The sequence below is a fragment of the Ammospiza nelsoni genome, chromosome 2 (genome assembly GCF_027579445.1).
Source record: "Ammospiza nelsoni isolate bAmmNel1 chromosome 2, bAmmNel1.pri, whole genome shotgun sequence".
Taxonomy (NCBI): Eukaryota; Metazoa; Chordata; class Aves; order Passeriformes; family Passerellidae; genus Ammospiza; species Ammospiza nelsoni.
The window spans coordinates 104,197,046-104,218,460 of NC_080634.1; the positions used below are offsets into that span (position 1 = coordinate 104,197,046).

Sequence of the window (21,415 nt, forward strand, 5' to 3'; positions counted from 1 at the left end):
GTTAAATTATCCATGTGACTGCAAGATTTTTTTAAATTTGTGTATTTTCCCATAGTTTAGTGCTTGAGCAACAGCCTTCTACCACATACCACACTGGAGGTTTCAGCTTAAAAAGCTTCTCTGCTGCTTGGACTGCTTTACCAACATCATTTGCCAGCATGCTCACGCTGAAGAACTGTCCCACATCCCAGTAATTGTTCATTTTTTCTAGGCTTCCTTTTCTTCCCAATAAACTGTTTAATCGTACACCTGTAAAATTTCAATTGGAAACCATAATTTTCTATCACTAAAATACTCTTTTGAGTTTTTTACTAGTAAGTTGATCAGTAAAAGACTAATTTAAGACTTGATTAAGCATTACTGATGAAAATAAACAGGAGTAAGTTTTCCCCAGAAAATAACAATGCACAATACAGAGGAAGGATCTGCAAATCACACCTCCAATAAAGAACCCCCACAACACAGGGCTGAAAAACCTCTTTTACTTCCTGTCTGTGCTATCTGCCTCCTGATTCTCAGTGTAAGATGCACAAATCTGTGTCCTCATCTGCATTTACTGCAAGAGATCCATGGCTAGAGGTTCACACAAGTCCGCCCCAGAGCAAGGTCAGAGGAATAACTTAAAGCCACCTTTGCACTCTTAACATTTAAGGCTCAAATATGCATTTCAGGCAAGACCAGATTCCAAATATAATGTTCAACTATCATCTCCCTAGGAAGATCTGCATATCTGTTTCTATTATGGGATTTCTTTGTAAATGTAAAGTGATGTATTTTAGTTAGCACATATATGGAAGACTGACTCTAAGTAGACAACAAGTAACTCTCCTGGTAGGTCCTTCCAGGCAATTCTTTTTGTGGATCTCTCAACTCAGTGACAACAGAAACCCTTTCCTGGCATTCCTGAGAAGTGGGCCACCCTGTCTCTTCCTGGTTTTGTGCCCTGTTGGTTCTGCAATGGGATAATCTCTGTGGTGCAGTAAAGGCAGTTTACAGACGCTGCTGAAGTTGGTCCTTTGTTGTTCTCCAATCTCTGGGGCCCTTTAGATGGGTCATGATACCAGAAGGCTGCTCTAAGGCAGCCAGAAGGAAAATGTGCCTTTGAGATCCCTGTGCTTTAGGATGCCATCCAGGACCCACCACAAAAAAGCCTGAACCACCCTTGTGTCTATGCAACCCATCACTGCAAGTATTTTGTTTCTTCATAGGGAGAGAGGCAGAAAACCTGTCTGTGGCACTGTGTGTGGCTATTTACCTATTTTTCTCAGTTCCATTGAGCTTTCAAACTGTTGTCCTGCAACAAGCAGCAAAACTGCAAGGTTAATTCCAGAATAAAGAGTTGGCTGGAGTTCAAATCCTTTGCGATACCTACAAAGAAGAGTCAAGAGCTCAAATCTTATTCTTTAGAAGAACAGAAACATTGCAAAGTTTTGGTAGGTATTTTAAACTATTGATTTACTGAAAGGGTTGTATGATTAGTTGGCACCAATGGCCCCCAAACCCTTTGTTTTAAAGCTTCATATTCATTAAAGGTAAGTGAGACACAGCTGACACAGGCTGAGTGCCTGCCACTAGCTGGTGCAGGATCAAGAGATCCACCTGAAGCTTGCAAGTTCACTGCTACCCACCCATGTTGTATGGGGGGAAAGAGAGGGTGGGAGAGAATATTGCACAATTACAGTTCAAACCCACATTGCTAAAATTCTTGTACTCACAAATATGATTATACAAACACACCTATATGAACAGTATGTCAGTGAGAGCCTGTGTGCATATGCATGCATTAATGTCTTCAGAAAATTTATAACACAGTTTATCACTGTTTTTCCTTATATACAGTAGATCATTGCTTTTCCTGGGGATCCAGCATGGAAACCATCCTGGCACAGAGGACTAACATAACTCCATGATCTCACTTGTATTTCATTTTGGTCTTAAGACACATCAATTGCATATTTCCTCAATAAAGACAGAGATTAGTCACCATCCCTCCCAATAAAGTGCATCATTCAATTTCCAGAAGAGTTTATAAAGAGAAGCAATGAAATGCATGTACACAGATGTGATGCTCGGTAAACCACTTATTCAAACAGGACCCTGAAAAACAGAGATAAATAGAAAAACTGATCTTCTAATTATTACAGCCCTGGTTTTCACAACCAGAAGTTAAAAGTCTGAAAATGCTTTTAAACAGATTTTTTGGTGGTTTTTTTCCTATTACCATTCAATGGAATGATCTCGACTGTTGGTATCTTTACAGTCAGAATCAAGAAACATATCCTTGTAGATCCTCCCACATAAACAAAACATGTCTGGAGCAGGGTGATCACATGTCTGCAGGACTTGAAGCATAACTTGTAGTGCCTTCTCTCTGTCTCCTGCATTATTTCTTCTGAAATCAAATACAGAGAATAACATAAATGAGTTCAGACCTGAAACAGTAACTGCAAGATGAGAGAACAGTATCCCTCATCTATCCCGCAATCCATCCATCATACACACACTTGACTTTATTTAGACTGATGCATGATTGTTGGCTGACTGATAAAACCCAAATTCACTCTCCTGTCATTGGTCTCTATGTGTAGCTCACATAAGAACTGAAGCAAACCCAGAACTCCTCTTTGATAAAAATCTGCCATCTAATTTGATTCTTTCCTGTGTACACAAGTACACCCTGAACATCCTGCAATGAGAAAAAAGTGCCTGTTTAGTGTTCATTCCTGACAATACTCAACAAAAATAGCCATTTTCAGCATTCAGTGTGACAGATCATTCAGCTATGTCCAAGATTTGTAATCTTGAATCCAGAGGATACAGAAATGATATCAGGAAATACCAATTAATTGCAGAGGCCAGGTCAATCCAATCCTATCCGAAAGAATGACAGAGCTCAATATGGAGCCTTTGAACTCCAACAAGAATAGAAGGGTGAAATTGAACTGTATTGCTTAATTAAAATTGTTCAGATTACAAAAGGATTTGGAAAACAAACAGCTGTGATACAGCATGTTTTGACAAACATTTAAGAGCTGTGTTAATAAGAAAATGGTGATTAATTAACATTTCCATTCCTTATTATTATTAAACAATCAGATTTTTGGCCTCCATTTAGCTTGCTGTTTTTCTAAGTTAAGAACTCAATATTCACTGCAAAAAGTCACTTAGAACAAACAACAATGTCTATTTGCAAAAGTAATGCAAACACAGCTGAAGAGTTTAATAGCCTCTTCAACACTTTTTTTCATCACCAGAGAGATTTAAAATATTTACCAACCCCTTTTAAGAACTGTTTACAATTTTCCAATCCCCACCTATATACCCATGAACAGGCCTACAAGGACTATGACTACTTTGTCAGCAATACCAGGAGCACATAATGGTTTCTGGTAAATGTATTACTTGCATGCCCCAAAAGGATTAATATTTACTGTAAAGGGGCTCTGTTCCTTAGGTAACCAGTTGATGCAGTAAGACCAGTAACAGCACATCTGTAGCAAAATTCAGGCTTCTGTGCATGTTAGGTGATGGAGAACATCTAATAGGATTAAACAGCTTTGTAGCTGGTTGTGAAGGCTTTATCCTGCCTTTGATGTCACTGGCAGAGCATAAACTTTCACAACAAGTACTTGAATATTTTTAAAGCACTTTTTCTTCAGATCAACTGCTCTGAAATAAATATTGGTCTTCTCTAATAAGCACACAAGGAGAAATTTGGTATCTTTTTTCAGTTTTACAAGAAATAAACAGGAGGTAAAAACTGTAAATCCATTGCCCAGGTCAGCATGCTCTAACCAAACCTCTTCTGGACAAAATTCTTTCACTAGGAGTACCCAAGTTTCACTGTTGTTAACACTAAAGCACAGAAAATTGAGTAAACAGAGCTTAGAACAAAATTAAGCCCTGATATTAAAAGTCCAGTAGTTCCCTTGTCTTGTATATTGTGATCACAAAAGTTGGCATGTGTTGTGCTCTTCCTGAAAACACAAGAAATGCACAACTAAAACCTAATGTTCCACTTTAGCATGGAAATAGAAAATCTAAAAATCACTGCTTTCCCAGACTTGACTCAAGTCTGCCTTCTGCGATATAGATTATTTATTAACGTTGATATAAAGAGGTGTTATGTACTGATTGAAAAAAAGGGTAATTAAAGAAGAAATATAATGAACAAAGCAGGACACTGCTTAAAATGGAACATTGTGCAGATTAACATCTCTGGTCATCAAAGGATCAACCTGTACACACCAAATACAACATTAGGAGATTTTTACAAAGGACCAAGCTCTACATAAACATTGTACAAAAGAACTTAAAATGAAAGATCTCTCTCTTTTACAGAAAAAAAAATGTTAAAAATAATTAAATACAACAAAATTTAGCACATGACAAGTATGCACTCATATAACAGGATATAATTAAACAATAATCAGTTTAGGTATATTTATATTAGACCCTGTTTTTCACTGCAGCAGACTTTAATGCCCATTGGATGATACATAACCCATACACCAATTATAATAATTTACAAATTTAGGAAATTCTCAGCTTTCAAATACCAAAAAAGAGGGAACAAACAAAGAAAACACCCAAAAAACCTGAACGATCACATAAGCTCCAAGCAGGTTCTCTGAAGTCAGTATGAAAATATTCTGTTGGATAATATGCAGAACTTGTTATGCTTGACCAAGACAAATTTTCATTTCTTATTTCAGACCCCACACTTTGTCAGGTCTGCATGCCTGACAGCTCATAATTTGTTTCAAGGTGCCTTGAAGCAGATTTGTGGTGTTATCAACAGAGTAGAAGAGATTACCTTAAACCCTTAAGGCTTAGCACTGGCTTCTATTTTTTTAAACCAATCTCAACTCTGTAAGCTTCCCCGTGTTCCCCAGCCCCCATTTAAAGCCACATTAGAACAAATCACAAAAACCCTGTCATAAAGGACTGCTGGAGGTCATCTAATAGAATCCCCCTCCCACAGCAGGTCCATGGCCCAGCACTAGATCATGGCAGGCCTGGCTGTGTCTGAAAAGCTGAATCTATTAAACCTCCAAGGATGGAGACGCCACAGCCTCTCTAAAAGGGGAAATCTGAAATACTGTATATGATGATGCACAGGCATGAGAAGGAAGGCAGAAAATGCTCTCTTTATGGATTACCTTGGTGCACCAGGTGAGATTTGCAAAGCATATCCCCTGAATATGAAGTTTTATAAGCCAGAGCAGAATCTCAGTAGGCTGCTACAAAAATGACTCTACCAGGTCATTTTACTGCTCCTTGGTGCTTGCAGGCCACCTTGCACTGAAATACAAATGTCCCTCATGATATCACACAAACAAGTCAACTTTAGGAATGAAAGAGAATTTTGAAATAGGCATTTTTCAATGGTGCTCTTCAACACACAATCTGTTAAACTTTTCACATCTGGAAGAAGACATGTTCTACCTTAAAGAAGTTTGCATACACACTCAGTGAAAACATAAGCTACTTTCCATATTTTTCTGGGGTTTAGGGGGCACAGTTTTTAGAATCACTACTCACAATCTGAAAATTCTTTCAAAATATAGTTTTAATGGTCAATGAGGTAAGAAAAAAGAGTACTACTACAATTTATTTAGAAACTATATTAGAAAACCCCACAGGTCTTGAAAAGTGTTTCATAAATCTACTTTTTTTTCTTACTGGTTTCTTTGTTAGCACATTTTAGTTCTCTTACTGCAATTGTTACCTTGTGAGAACTTGCAGAGAAACCAAACAGAGAAAATTAATCTACATTATCTGAATATGGCAGCAGCAGAAACTACTGCCAGTTAAGAAAGAGATCTACAAGTTACTTCCAAACACTAGGGCAATTATGAAAATATCCTAGTGCTCAATAAAACACTGCCAAGTCTCCCCAAGCACAATGCTAGGAATTAAAAGGAAATGATCAAGGAATAAAAATTTAAAAAAAAAAATTCATGATGTCTTTTACAAATACCCAGCACATTAATTGTCAGTACTGTGCACAGTTTTAAACTTTATTTAAAAAGGAAACTGAACTATTAGGATTAGGGGAAAAAAATTCAAATTGAGGGAATTATCAATGACACAGAATTGTTTCTGGATGAAGAAATCTTGAACAAACTAAGGTTTTTCTGCCAGAAATGGCTACACAGGAATTCTTTTTCTTTAAACAAAAGTTGTCCTGCTGGGTACCTTTATAGCCTCTAATCACTTCCTCAGAATTTGTGCCAATATTCTGCTGCCAGTTTGGTTTTGCCTGACTGCAAAACCAAATCCTCCAGAAACTGCTGGCTGATTCACTTGCCAATTTGCCAGCTTGTTCACTGCAGTTCTGCCATGTGGTTCATCTGTCTGCTGACCCTACCATGCTTCTTCAATCACAGAAGCAATCGTCTCACTTTCCTGGTCTACACAAGCCTCTTGCATCTGTCTTCCTGTCTTATCCAACTGTCCACTCCTCCTTTACCTCCCTGAATTATTGTGTAGGGCAACAAACTCCTATCACAGCATCGCACCTGGAATAACACCTGGAACACACAGTAAAAAAATACAAGTGGTTTTTTTTACTATCTCTTTGATATCATAGCTCCTTTCTTGCTCTCCAAATCCATCCCCTTGATGGTGAATCTTTCTCTACACTCTAGTCTTTATAAGGAGACCTAGTTTTAAATATTTCTAAACAAAAAAACCCCAAACTTCCTGCTTCAGAGACTGGTTTTACCAGCTTTAAAGAACTGGCATGGTTACAGAGCCAGAACTACACTCAGTGAACCAGGCCTTTGCCCAACACAGTCAACAGGAACAATGTGTGTTTCACTGGGACAAGAATTAGCTCACTCTGTTGGTAACAGATAGTGTAATCTTTTTTTCTCAGCTTTTTGTTCACATCTTCCTCGGTATGGTTTGCTTCAATCTAGCTAGATGGAGAAGACTATATATGACAAAAAACTCTTGTATTAATGGAAAGTATTTTCTCAAGGGAATAAACATTTGCTTTCCTTTTCATTTCATGTCTTAATGACAGCAAGAACATTTTTAAAAATCTTAATTATTAAGAAATATGAGAACTCATTTTAATTAGAGTTAGAATTAGTTAGTAATTTTTAAGTTAAGATACATTTCACTGAGGATGTAATTTGCTTTTAGAATCTTCAATATTTGAAACAGTGACTGAGGAAAACAAGACCCTAAATTAGGCTTTGACAAGAACTAAATTTGCAAGCCTCCAAACAGATATGACAAAGAAAAAAACTAGCTTTTTTCCCTCCTTCGTATACACCTCAGGTACTTCATGAAAGCCAGGCATGTAAAAGGAGGAGGCCTACAACATGTTTTTTTACTAAATTTGAGTAATCACAGAACAGAACATTTTAAATACCCTAGTGCTTAACAATGGGAACAATTTTCAGTGGCTACTATTATTCACAATTACTAGCATTATTCACAATTACTAGTGATTTTCTACTTGCACCCTATTACACCCTTCACTTGTTAATTGCCTTCTTTTATTATGGTACTGGAATATGTTGCTTGTTAAAACACAGCATGCCTGAGTTAAATAATAGTGACTGCAGCTGTCCTCATCTTTAATATAAAGGAAGATAGAAGTGCTCTGAAAGGAACTAAAATTTTCACAGTTCTGGCCTCATGCCAGGACTGGGTTTGGTTTTAAAGTCTACTCTGTTTTGAACAGAATTTGGCATAGCCTTGGGCCTCTTTGCAAGTGTCCAGGACATTATAACTCCAGCTCTGGTAAATAAGACCAATTAGAAAATTTAATTGGTCTTAAGCAGTCCTTACACAGTGCTTGCCTCCCAGGCAAGGTGTACCATGGACTGAAACAAACAGCCATCCACATCTGGAACACCCAGCCCTCAACAGCACAGCATCTTACTTCATACCCCAGCTGTGAATACAAATATTGAAAATACTCATGTTGCACATTTGGACTGAACTTATACCTAAAGATGTCTAAATTAAGATACAATTAGACTTACATCTCAGCTAGGAGGCAACAAGGAACAATGTCTTAAACCAGCCTGTCTCTGTACAGAAGGGAGCACTGTCTGCTCTGTTCCTGTGTTACATCCAAATTATTCAGCTTAAGACACTGGAGAAGCAACAGCCCTTTGCTCCATCACTCTAGGACAGTGATGTATCCAGATTGCCAAGGCTTGGAAACAAGCACAAGCCTGCCTTTGCAAACATCCATTGTCAGCCTCTGATAAAAGACATGAGAGATGACAAATCCAGGATACTCTCAGGCAGCCAGAGAGGAAGACAGCAATCTAAGAGAGGGGCTGTGCTTAAACACCTGCCACATGAATCAGGGCTCCAGAAATCAGCATGGAAGTGTCTGCCTGCCCTTCATATGACAGTGAGCGCCTTAGTACTTGTCTGCTCAGTACCCATCAGTGAGGCCCAGGCTTGGTTTGCTTATGATCCAAGACAAGTCAGACTCAGGCTGGCTCTGAGGCAGAGGACATGCAGCTAGGCTGGAATGGCACAGAACCTAAAGTGAAACATTGCTGTCCCTTGCCTGAGCACTTATTAACCTGGACCTACACACAGCTGTGCTTCAGCTGGGTTTGTGCCCAGCTGCTGAAGCAGCAGAGCCCTGGGGTGCCCAGAACCAGCCCTGCAGCCTTGGAGCTGGCTCTGTGCAGCACCAGAGTAACTCTGACTTGACCATGCAAGTGACACTAATGGCCAGGAGAACTCAGTTACAGAGTCCAATAGGAAATAAATTAATTACTCTCTCTGGATCACAGTTCTAGTAGACTCTTTTATGAAATTAAGCACACATTAACATTCTGCAGGGTCAGATATTCTTCTGCTGCTAATTCTGTTCTGCATATGATGTATTGTTTTCCTGGTGGGTTCAATCAGCTGTACTTATCAACATTAATACTGTTCTGCATGTTGAAATTAATAGAATATGAACTGAAAATATAGTTATTTTAAAGAGAGCTTCTGATAGAAATAACTAAAGATAATTTGGTTTTTAAATAGACAAAATTAGGGATTCAAAATTTTCATGCAAGTAAGATGCTAAATGCAACATTTTAGGGGTCATTTTGAACTAAATGGACTTGCTCAAAAAATGCTTAACTCTCAGCTTTTGAATTTTGTCCATTATTTTGTTTGAAGAAGGTAAAAACATCTGTAGAAGCTAAATTCTGTGTTCTTATCAATGAAAAACCAGTCATTTTTTTCTGAAAAACCTTTTCTATAGAAATGTTTAAATAGTTCCCAAAAGAAAACAAAGACCGTCATGCTGGATGGGGCTAATGAAAGCTGTTGACAGGCAAAGCAAGTTCATAAGCAATTAATTTTATCTTGTCTTACCAGGGTGCTATTGGCATTGTCAAAACAGAAGATTTAATGGCAGGGATTGCACATGCTGCTCAAAATACAAAGAATTTGAAGACCAACACAGTAAAGGAGCTTGCCAATTTTGTTATGCACATCTAAATGAAAAAGTTTTACAAACTGATTATATTAAGACATTACCTAAGGAAAAGGCATGATTCTAGCATTATTCTCACTGGCAATTTAAACATTCTGAGTCAAATTTAAACATTCTGAGTCAAATTCCTGAAAAAATTTTTAGAAGTTCTGAAAAATAGGGCCAAATCCATATGCAGTAATTTTATGAGCAACAGTTTAGTGGTTTCTCTTATGTCTGATTAAACTGTCAGATAGGACCATATTTATTATCATTTCCAGAAAATGCCATAGGAACTACATTTCCATATCTATTATTAAGTTCTTAATCTCTTTGATTTATGCCATGCTTATGTTGTCCAATGCTGATTTTTAGTAAGCTAATTCACAATCAGCTAGCTAATTTAGTTTAGCTTTAGCTAGCTAAGTCACAATCTTTAATATTATGTGGATTGCATCTAGCCAGTTACTTTTATTATTACATGTGATTTCATTTGCATAAGATCTATTTTCTCTGGCAATCTTAAGGTAAATTCTTTAGAAAAGGAGTAATTATTATACATAGGTACTACAAAAGTCTGTACCTAACTATAAGAGTTCAATAATATTTCAGTGTTTCCTAAAGTAATGATATGCCTGCAGGTCCTGATGACCATCCAGCCTTCCAAGGAAACTCTATCATGAATGTGTATTCATGGATCAAGCAGTGCTTTTTACCTATTACTTTAATAAATCACTCATAACTCTCTCACACTAAACATTTGAAGACATTCAGAATAATCAGTGATTCAGATTAAACAATCTCAGACTGACCAAGAACCCCTTGGTATCACTGGAGTCTCCTGCAGTTAGTCAAGTGGCCTTTGGAATAGATCCACTCTCTCCTAGTTGTTGACAAAATAATGGTTGTTGGAAAACAACAATTTCAAAAGTTACACACTGTCCTGGTGCACAGTAAGTATGGCATTAAGGAGAGATGACTGTGATGGATGTGTGCAGAAAGGGAAGAGAATTTGATATTATCTGCACTATAAATTTACATATAAGCCCCTATGGAACAGCACTAAAATAAAACAACTTCAATCCATCACCCTCACCGATTCAATGCAAAAGCATAATGGAACTTGATGTTGTGTTGATCAGCCAGGTCACAGGTAGGAAGCATCTCCAGTGTTTCTACCAGCTTCACCATAGCATCATAGTCCTGGGATGAAATTAAAAAACAATAAAAAGGATTGAAGCAGAATAAACTGAAAGGAAGAAAGCATCACTAAGCTAAAACTTATCATGATCACATGTACTGTTATCACAGCTTCTCAGGGGACTGCTCCTAAGAGAAACAGCCAGAAGGCTGTGTAGGAACACAGAGGGATTTTGTCTATCCACGGCAGTGCCTGTCTCTCCCTCACCACGATGCCCAAACTACTGAATCCCTGCAGCCAGTATGATCAATTGCTCTCCCAGCTTTTTCAGGTCTTATTAAGATCTTCTGGTGAATGACACCTCACCAGGGCACCGTGGACTCAACCACAGCTGTTCTGATATACATCAGTCACTTGTGCACTCACTTGGGTTTCTTGGGGTAACCCACATCTACAGTGCTGAAGAGGCCAGTTTACTGACATTTCAAAGGGCCTTGTGTTACTTAATCTTTTTGTTCAAAACATGATTTGATGCGAGCACATTTCTCAAGGGAGATATTTCATGATCACCAGAACCAATCCAAATTAAGTTGGATAAAGTATTGTAAGGAAAATATGCATTTCAGAATGGAAGGTTTGGTAATGAAGGATGATGTGGTTATCCATTGCTCTCACAACCCATTTACAAAAAAGAAATAGCCAACTTAGTTCCTGATAAGAAAAAAATACCTATAGAATGGTTGAAATTATATTTGAAAATTGATGTCAAACACACAGACTGTCAATTTGGAAAAATAGCTGCTTTAGCAAAAGCAGAACTTATTTTAGAAAAACTAAAAGAAGAAAAAAGGGTGCAGTTAGATTTCAAAAGCAAATTAATGTTTCATTGAATTATAGTTCTCAGTTTGGGCATCTCTAGCCAATACAATGGTCATAACATAACCCAAATTTTCTTAGTTTCTAAATATATTTAATTTTTTTGGGGGAGGGAGGAAAGGTAGGGCAGAGGAGAGCAAGGCAACCATCTTTATTCAGTAGGGTTTTTTGCTTTTTTAAGGAAGTTAAAAATTACTAAAAGCAAAGGGAGAGACCTTGGCAAGTCACCTAATCTGAGTCTCTTGTTCACAGGAAGAATAAGTAAGAGTCTCTATCCCTTTAAACTGCCGAAAAGACAATCCAAACTTACACAACATAACAACTGCTCCCATTTAGTGTCAGCTTTGAATCACTGCCTAACAAACAAAGCAGCACAGGAGAACAAACAAGAGCCAAAACTGCACAGTAAAATAATCCACCTTGGTCTTTAGGCTCATACCTGAATGTCTCTGTAGGAAAGAAGCAGGTTTATGACAATGTCAGAAGTCAGCACTTCGGTATTATCCATACGCAGCTTAATCCTGGCCAGCTCCTTAGCCAGTTCATCTCCTTGGTACTTCTCTCTAGCTTTTCTGATGTCATTTAGCAGTGTTTCTTTATAATAGGCACTAAGAAATAGAAGTTAGACATAGGAGAAGAAGACTGTTAGACATTTCTTATGAAACATGGCTATGCTTCTAATAAAAAGTATAATTTCTAATAAAAAGTATAATTTCACAGAGTGAGGTCCACATCAAATGTTTCCATATTTTTCAATAACTACTTACAAATATTCCACCTTGCCTCACCTCAGACTGTAGGGCCATGTATCAATAGGCTTATAACCAGGATCCTGAGGCAATTTTGCCAACACAGGAAAACTGGAGCGTTTCTTTGCCCCATTACTGACCCTGACAGATGTGGCACTTTGTATGATAAAGACTGCATCTGAGATAATAAAGTGACACAGAGAAGAAACACCAGTGTGATGTAAAGAGCAGGTAAATTATTTTATCATGAAAGTTGGAAGGAGACTTTCCAACACAGATACTAAACAAAAACAAGCCCACAAAAGCTGATTTAAAGTTGCAATCTCTTTGATGAACATAATACATAATGTGGGCAGGATCTCTGTAAAAGCCTCCAGTAAGTGCACCTTATTTACACTAATATCAGTGCACAATCCAACATCAGCATTTTGTAAAGTGAAAAATAATATATATATTGCCAGCATGACAAGTATGAATGGCCTCAACCAGCTACTTAGGGGTAAATTTATCCTGAAGCAGGCCATGGACTCTCTAGTTTGGAACTTAGCATGTCCCACCCAACAGATACTCCAGTGCATACAAGTCCCTTCTTGTTTACAAATGAGCCTTTCAAAGTATTAAACCTTGTGTAGCATAAGCAAAGAAAATTAAGTTCTCTGTCTCATACACATTATAATCAAAGCAACAAGGTCACAGTAAGCTCTACTGGCAAGCACAGGCTCATACATTTCTGTGCAAGCACAGAAACAAGGCCGAGAGCGGGCGTGGACTGCCAGGTGGGATCAGGACCACCCAATAACCCCCAAAGGCTTCAAATCCATTTCCAGAAAGATCTACAAGAACAGATTGCACATAGCTAATTTGCATACACAGTGAGAAACTGATCTCCAGTGTGGGGAAAACTTACTTAGAAAAAAAGAAAAATTCCCCAAAAATTTCAGGGTGCTTGCCTTGCATTTGCATCCCAGGATCATGAAAACCCCAGCAGGATTGACACTGGAGCCAGGATGGGTGATGCCTCTTTCTTTCCTCTTCTCTGCCCCTCTTTAATTTATCACTCTCTCTCTTCCCTTTCACCCTACGCCCTTTATCCAAAACCTTCTGCTGTGCCTTACACTAGGAGGTCAAGGACTAAAACACCAATTTCCATGCCAAGTGTGTAATTTACTAATAATACTATGCAAACTTTTGCAGATCTTCTGATTTTTATCATTCCTTTAAACCATGAGCATCTAGGAATCTTGGGTGCTCCCTTGTCCTTCAGGGTAGGATGTCGCAGGAGAGTCATCCATGGGATTGCAAGGATGGGACCACAAAAGAATAGTAGTTTTTTAGACAAGCCTTTTACTTGGGTGGGATGGCAATGGGGAAACAAATCTGAGGGCCTTCGGCGCTACCTCATGCTTCAGACAGATGTTAGGACAATTAAAAACCAGAAACCCAGTCTCTGTGAGGGTTTTCCAAAACTACATACCAAACAGGAATAGTTGCAGAATACAAAGTGAGCAACTGAGAAAGAAAGACCTCCTTCTCCAGCCCCAATTCTCAAAACTCCAACAGTCCCTTGTAGAAATGGCTAAGCAGTATCATGTTTATTAAGTTGTATCAGAAGGTTGATATTTATAAACAAAAACAAATCATGAGAATTAAACTGAATGCCCATTGCTACCATGTATATATTTTATCTGATGACAGAAAAGGCCAGTTTTTGGCTTTGAAATCTATGAGCTTAGTTCCTATTATGACCTTAAACCCTGTAAAACTTAAGCACTTTATCTTACCCATGGATTGCCTTTGCTTTCTGGAAAGTAACTATAAATCAAATTCTAGCACAACATGGTTAGTTAACTGCAACAACTGCAGGCCAGGAATACAAAAAGCAGCAAAATTGGCAGCTTCTTTTGACATTACATTAAGTACAGTGAAAAATAAAAGAATTTATAATCAATGCAACTAGAAATTCTGTACCTTCTTTTTTCATAATATAAAAAAGAGGCTATCAAAGGTTCTGGAACTGTATGTGTTGTAACATTACCATGATGTAACATGGACATCCTTGAGAAGGCTGAGAAACTTGTCCACCAGTGGGACACAAAACGGCCCCAGGATATTGTCCCAGCTGGGCTGCATGTACTCAGAGGCTCTTCGTTGGGCATCACTTTCACAGCAAAAGTAGTCAGCACAAGGTGTGACAATGTATGGAATAAAATAATAATTGCCACTTGAAGCCTAAAATAAAAACAAAAAGAGTTTAGAAAACAAATGAAAGAGAAAATATACTTGTGTATACACAGAATCTTCTGCTGACAGAAAAAACAGCTAGAGTAGTGCTGGTGTGTAAGAAGTTTTAGTGCACTGTTTAATACAAGATTTGCAAGCATTAAATTCAAGGAAATTTGTGTGGAAAAGTTACAAACACTAACAAAACTGATGAGTAAGGGCCCAAGTCTGTTAACTGACAATAGAACAAAACTGTTCAATTTTTCCTTTTAATGTAATGCACAGATCCTAGCAGGGTCTGACAGTTACCAGCTGATATTCTGCTCCCAAATTTTTGGCTTCAGAGATGTACTTGCATCCTCTAAGCTCACCCTGTGCTAGGAAAGATAAAATGCAGAGCTCCCCACAATGAGAGAAATACAGAAATATAGACACTGGAAGGACTTTATGGAGATGTTTAATCCAGAGGAGCCCACAACAAAACTGCTGCATGCTACCATCAAAAGCCTAACCAGCCAAACCCCAAAATTTTGAAATGTTTTGTAACAGACTTTGTAATATAAAATTCTAGAAGTAAAACCCAAAAAAACCTAACAGGCCACATAAAACGTGTATATACAATCAAGGTGCTGAAATGGGTGAGGACACAAGAAATGGCCCTTCAGAGCCCAAAACCAGCAAGTTCAGAGTTTTCAGCCCCTGAGCAAGACCCCAGAAATCAGACACTGTGAAGGTTTCAACAGCTGGAAGAAGCACCTGTATCCCCTTCCAGCTATGGCAATTCTTTGCTGTTTAAAAGGAAGGTGAACTTTATATTTGGGAGTAACTAGATGGGAGCACTGAGGCAGAGGTCAACATGATTCACCTGCCATGATCAACTACCACTGAGTTGGAGGTATCTCAGCACTGAACATACACAGCAAAATCATACCTGCCATTTTTTCATATAATATAAGCATGTAGAAAAGCCATAGACATTTAGAGTCACCTTGAACAATGGGAGAATGCTGGGATGATGAAAAGAATGGATATGAAGATGGCACATTATTGAATTTATTAGTAAACTAGACAGGATAAACAGATTTTTCACAGGAACTTAAAAATGTAGGGCAAGCAGTTACTAAAATTACAGATAAAAAAACCTGTATCAGTACATCCTGTTGCTGATCTGAGCAAGGATTTAGAATTTTAAACTATTTCTAGATAAAGATCAAGTCATATTCCTTCCTTACAAACCCTAAGTTAATTTATCCCTGTTGTAACAATATAATTACCTGTTGGACTTTTATCTTTACTTCCCAACAAAAAACAGAAAAACTGCAATCCCAGCTACCAATATGCTAGCACAGGTTTGTCTGAGTTTTATTAAAATAAACAGTAAGTTCAGTGCAACACAAAAGCTGCTTGTCTATAAAGTCTATTCTTAAATCTTCAACAGCAAATTAGCAATTCCTGCAATGAATAAAGCCCATCCAATTTGAAAGGGTAATGTATCTTGAGGTGCAAAGAGCTGCAGTTATCTAATGAAAAAGCAATGAAATTTTCAGAAAAAAAATTATTTACACATGGGAAATACTGTAATAATCTTATCCTCAAACATTGTACTGTTATCCAGCCAACATATCATCTATTTGACTTAGATTTCTTGTCTCCTTTTGCATAGTGAAATCTATGCAATTAAATGCTCCTGTCTTCTAGCTCTTCTGTACAATATTTACATATAATAAATTATAAAACCCTTTCATATAGACGGTGTGGCCTTGGAAAGTCTTTCCTACCTTTATTATGTAAAAAACCATTCCATCTATTTCTGCTAACAAGAATTAGAGATGGCTGAAAACATCACCCTTGCTTCTTCTGACCTTCTGTTCAGGATGCTGGTCTCTTGATACCAAAAGCTAATAATTTTGAAAATTACTACCTTATCACACACCAACTACTGCTTTTGAAAGATAATAAATGGCTTAGGTGTATGTAAAGCAATGTATGTGGCAACCCTACCTGCATATGTATACACATATATATATCTATAAACTATTACATATTTAATTGTAATAGAATTATAACTTTATAGCTTATCAAGACTATATGATAAGTTGGTTAATTTCAGGATTAGAAGCTAAGATATTTTGATTGTCTGATTTTGGGAAATTTGAAGTTAAAAATTACAGCCAAGCAGACTCAAAAACCCCTCAAAACTCCGAATAGCTCATCTTCCAGCATATAATGCATGCCAGCACTGAAAGTTTTGTATTTAATCACAACATTTTAAAATCATAAAACAAGCCATAAATTTAAGAACATTAAAAAAACCCCAAAAAACCAGAAAATAATTGCAAATACATTGAGAAAGGGATCTGTTCTTCAGGTGAAATAGTTAAAGGAATTAAGCAGAAGGCCACACCTTTGCTGAGAGGCTCAAAGAGTGAGGCCCACAGAAGCCATTTTTAGGCTCTAGGCAAGCCAGGCCAAATGTAGAGTGGCTTTTGTCTTAAAATATTTTCCAAATATTTTTTTAATGCTGTTAAAAGTAAACTTTTGATCTTAATATAAACAGGGGTTTTTTAAAATTGTACTGGTAAAGTTACTGTGGTGCAACTGTCACTTTGTGACAGAGATGCTACACTTAAATTAAAGGTATGTTTTCTCCCAGATAGGTAACATTGAGTAAAAATCTCTGCACTTTCAAGGAGGGAATTATTCCTGCCAAGCTAACAGTGCAGTTATTTTAGTTGAGCCATGCTATTAATTTTGCCACTCACTCAAGAACCAAGAATACTTACTCACCCTCACTAAGCAGTTAGAAGGAAAATACAGAAAGTAACAGAAAAGGAACTGCATTGACTCCAAGAGATCACAAACTCCTGAGTGTTCAGGGAGTTTAACTCACTGTTGTCTCAAGTGTTAGGGTTTTCTGTGACACCACATTCCTATCCATCCTGCCATATGGGCATGTATTGGATTTGCATGGCCAGGTTTGGGTAGCAGGAGGGCCTTGGGGGCTACAGGAGTGGCTTCTGTGGGAAGCTGCTGGAAACTTCCTCCATGTCCAGCACAGCCAATGCCAGCCAGCTCCAAGACAGATGTGCTGCTGGCCAAGGCTGGGCCAACTAGAAATGACGGTAACTCCTCTGTGATAACAGATTTAAGAAGAAGGAAAAAAGTTATTGCACAGATGTAGTCACAGAGGAGTGGAATGAGACCATACGAGAGCAACAACGCTGCAGGGCAGTGGAGAAGGCACTGGCAGGAACAGGAGGAGGAGGCACAAGGCAGTGACAAGAACAACAACACCAAGGGCAGTGGAGAAGGACGGGCAGGAGGTGCCCAGATCCTGGAGCTGAGATTCCCCTGCAGCCCCTGGTGCAGCCCATGGTGAAGCAGCTGTGCCCCTGCAGCCCATGAAGGATCGCAGGGATGCAGAGATCCACCTGCAGCCCATGGAGGAGCCCCACACCAGAGCAGGAGGATGTCTAAGAGGAGGCTGTGACCCCATTTGAATCCTGTGCTGGTGTGGGCTCCTGGCAGGGACCTGCAGACCTGTAGAGAGGAGTCCAGCCTGGAGCAGGTTTCCTGGTAGGACTTGTGACCCCACGAGGGACTCACACTGGAGAGGCTGTGCCTGAAGGACTGCACCCATGGAAGAATGACCCATGTTACAGCAATTTGTGGAGAACTTGCTTGAGGGATGGAGTTCATGGAGAAAAGTCTCCCATGGGAGGGACCCCTCACTGGAGAAGGGAAATGACTCCTCTCCCTGAGCAGTGGGAGAAACAACCTGTAATCAACTGACCATAACCCCATTCCCTGTCTCCCTGCATTGCTGGGATAGGAAGTAGAGCTTGGAAGGAGAGTGGGGGCATAAGGTGTTTTTAAAGTTTTATTTTACTTCTTATTATCCTGCTCTGATTTTATTACTAATAAATTCAATTAATATCTCTAATTCAAGCCTGATTTGCCCATAACTGTATTTGATGAGTGACCTCTCCCAGTCTTTAACTCATGAACCCTTTGTTCTATTTTCTCTCTCCTGTCTGGCTGCAGAGGGGGAGCGAGAGAATGGCTCTAATGGGCGCCTGGCATCCAGCCATGGTCAACCCACTACAGTGACTAAGATATTATAAACTTCAAAAAAATACTTCCTCTTCTAAAGCTGAATAAATGCACTATATTTTATGTAAAGACTGGGAAGAGAGATTATCACAAGACAAACACTTTAAATTTCTGGGATATAGCTTGCAAGGAGCAAGTACTCCAACCACCTTGAAGGAAAGACCCTGCCAAGCACTATTCTTAAATCATCCTTATTATTATTATGTTTGCATGTCTAGAAGCACAGTGAAAGAATGGCATATCTATTCAAGAGAAAGCAGATTTAAAGGGATACATACTTTGCCTATTAGATTACCACTGTGGTATTCAGGAGGTACTTGAACACGAAGAAAAGCTTTGAGGTTGGCAACCTACTCCAAATTGAAAGAAAACAACAAAGAGGAAAACACCACCACAAAACACCATAAGAAACAAAAAGACACACATGACACATGAATAAAGAAATAATTAAAGAAAGAAACAACAGAAAATTAATATAGATATTTGCAGCAAGACTATATTTACAAGGCAAAGAAAACAGTTCAAACAGTTGTAATTTCTCTTACCTATCTTATCTTTTGGATTTCTCTTATTTATACGATTTATGTCTACACATCTCCTGTGTCACCATTAAGATGTTTTCAGGTCTTATTTTTATGAACCTGTCAGACTCATTATGTGATTAGTGAACTATAGTCCAACTACTACATATTGCTTGAGATGGTAATATTTCCATAAAAACTAACTTTCACACAAAAATTTTAAAAGCCTTAATTTTCATTATCTAAAGTAACAGTGGCATATTTCATTATTAAAAGCATTAAAAGCAGCATTTATTTTTACCCATTGCCTTTGTACTATTTTCCACTCAAAAAGAAAAATTACTGAATTTAAGATGTTCCTGCTCTTTCATTCTGTGCCCTTTTACAATCCCTTTTGACACTTCTGCTACCTCAGGCCTTTTTAGAAATGTATCATTAAAAGACTGGATCATATAAACTTTTATACATTGTAAAAATAATCAGAAAATAACAAATTGAAAGCAACTCTGCAATAATACTTCTTTAGAAAATTAAATTCATATAATGTAATCATATTTCACAGTCTTGGCTCTCAATACAATCCATGAGGGCTACTTAACTGGAGAATATGAGTCCAAGTGCCAAAATCTTTCTATTTAGTTTTCTTAAATGTTTATTGCCTTTAAAGAGTACATACAGTCTTATTTAAACAGCTACTGAAGCCTCTGAAGAAACTTTCTGCCAATTACAATAAAAAAAGATTTTTCAACATAAAAATTCCTTGTGGCAAGGATAAATTGCAATCTAGTTCCCTTTGGTTCAAGAAGAATTTTTGCTAATGACTCCTCCATGGCCCAGACATTATTCACTGCTTATTATAAGAGCTGCTACAGGATTTCATGAAAAATAACCATTTAAATATCTAAAAATAGTTCACCAGGCCCACAGGCCTAAGTATACAATGATCTAAACCTTTTGGTTTAATAGTCAGCCTACCTTCCTTTAAACATCTTCCCTGAATGCAATTAACAGGGTTATTAAAATTTCTTCAGGCATATTATAAACTAAAGAACAAATAACTAGCCTTTCTCCTTATGTTCTGCTCTTGGTATAATAATTTTTCCATAGTGGAAAGTTCTAGTTTGTATTTTCAATGCCTCATTCAAACAAATTGAATGGATCAAAGTGTGCATCCCAAACTATGTGCAACCAATCCTAGAGCTACCACCCAAAGGATTGCACGGTTTGCTTCCTGACTCCAGCAGTTTTCTAAAGCCCCTTGTTCACTCTTCTCTTCACCTGACCTTGAACTTTTTTTATTCATAATTTTTTAAGATCCTATAGCAGCAGATGAAATTTCCTTCCTTAAAAAAAAAAAAAAAGTCAAGGATGGTAAAAAATTTTGAATCAAAACAGAAAAACTTCCCAATGGATTTTGTCTATTACAGTGGTTTGGGGAAAGGTTTTTTTTTTGAAGCATTTTTTGCTTTGGAAAATCCTTGAAATTTCATTTCTCCAGTGAACTGATGTTTAGCTGACATCTAAAGAAACTCCAAAGCACAAGCATTTTCCATAAGTAATTTTTTTTTCCTCTGTCCTTCAGTCCATTATTCCACAGTGGCACCTGCTCTGCAAGACTGCATATTTGCCATTTATTTTATTGATAATAATTTTGACAGAAACTAGGAAGCTGTGCAATCTTTATTAAAACTAACAGAAATGTCCTTAAAGCTCAGAGGAGCTCTACAGAAGGAAATCCAACTGATGGGACACAGAATCTTGATCTTGAATTTCATGCCAGGGCAATTATTCCTTGGGAACTGAACTCCCATAGATAATAATTCTTTCCTTTCACATCCAAGTATGCAATAAATTATCAATACAGAATTTTAACTGCTTGTTTGGGGAAGTCAAGTAGAACTGAACCACATTCTTCATTCTTATCTGTGAAAACTGCATTACTGGATGGTGGAAGGAAGGAAGTTCTCCTACTCACACTCCTTTTTCAGACAGTAAACTATTAAATCTCTCAGGCTCCCACCACTGCAGCTATCTGCTGTATAATTTTCACTGTTAGATCAGCTATACTCAGGCCAACTCTCAGTTGAACTGCTGACTTTTTTTTTCTGCATTGTTTTCATCTTCATGTCCAGTTTGCTTGCTCTTGTCTCCTCCTCAATGCTGAATTAGAATAATGCTTTCTCTACAAGTAAAATATTCATTCTCTTCAAGGCTTTCGTGTGATACACATGAAAGGAAATTGCCCTGATGACACAGCAGCCATTCACCTTCTCTACAACTTCAGCATGGCTCCACATCTCCTCTCTGCTAAGATTTTTCTGCACCTTTGTAGATGACA

The 21,415-nt window shown here is 37.9% G+C and overlaps 1 protein-coding gene across 2 annotated transcripts in view; it reads right to left on the reverse strand.

The window, feature by feature from the left end:
• Positions 1 to 21,415, reverse strand: part of MAP3K15 (mitogen-activated protein kinase kinase kinase 15) — an 81,068-nt gene that overhangs the window by 28,915 nt on the left and 30,738 nt on the right. Inside the window, exons 4-10 of one of the 2 annotated variants that reach the window (XM_059494066.1) lie at positions 18,835 to 18,906; positions 14,259 to 14,452; positions 11,914 to 12,082; positions 10,554 to 10,660; positions 2,222 to 2,392; positions 1,256 to 1,368; positions 90 to 249 (exon numbers count right to left, since the gene is read on the reverse strand). In XM_059494066.1, the coding sequence (XP_059350049.1) occupies positions 90 to 249; positions 1,256 to 1,368; positions 2,222 to 2,392; positions 10,554 to 10,660; positions 11,914 to 12,082; positions 14,259 to 14,452; positions 18,835 to 18,906 (986 nt within the window). The remainder of the gene's footprint in view (positions 1 to 89; positions 250 to 1,255; positions 1,369 to 2,221; positions 2,393 to 10,553; positions 10,661 to 11,913; positions 12,083 to 14,258; positions 14,453 to 18,834; positions 18,907 to 21,415) is intronic. The other variant, XM_059494067.1, reaches the window with a different exon arrangement.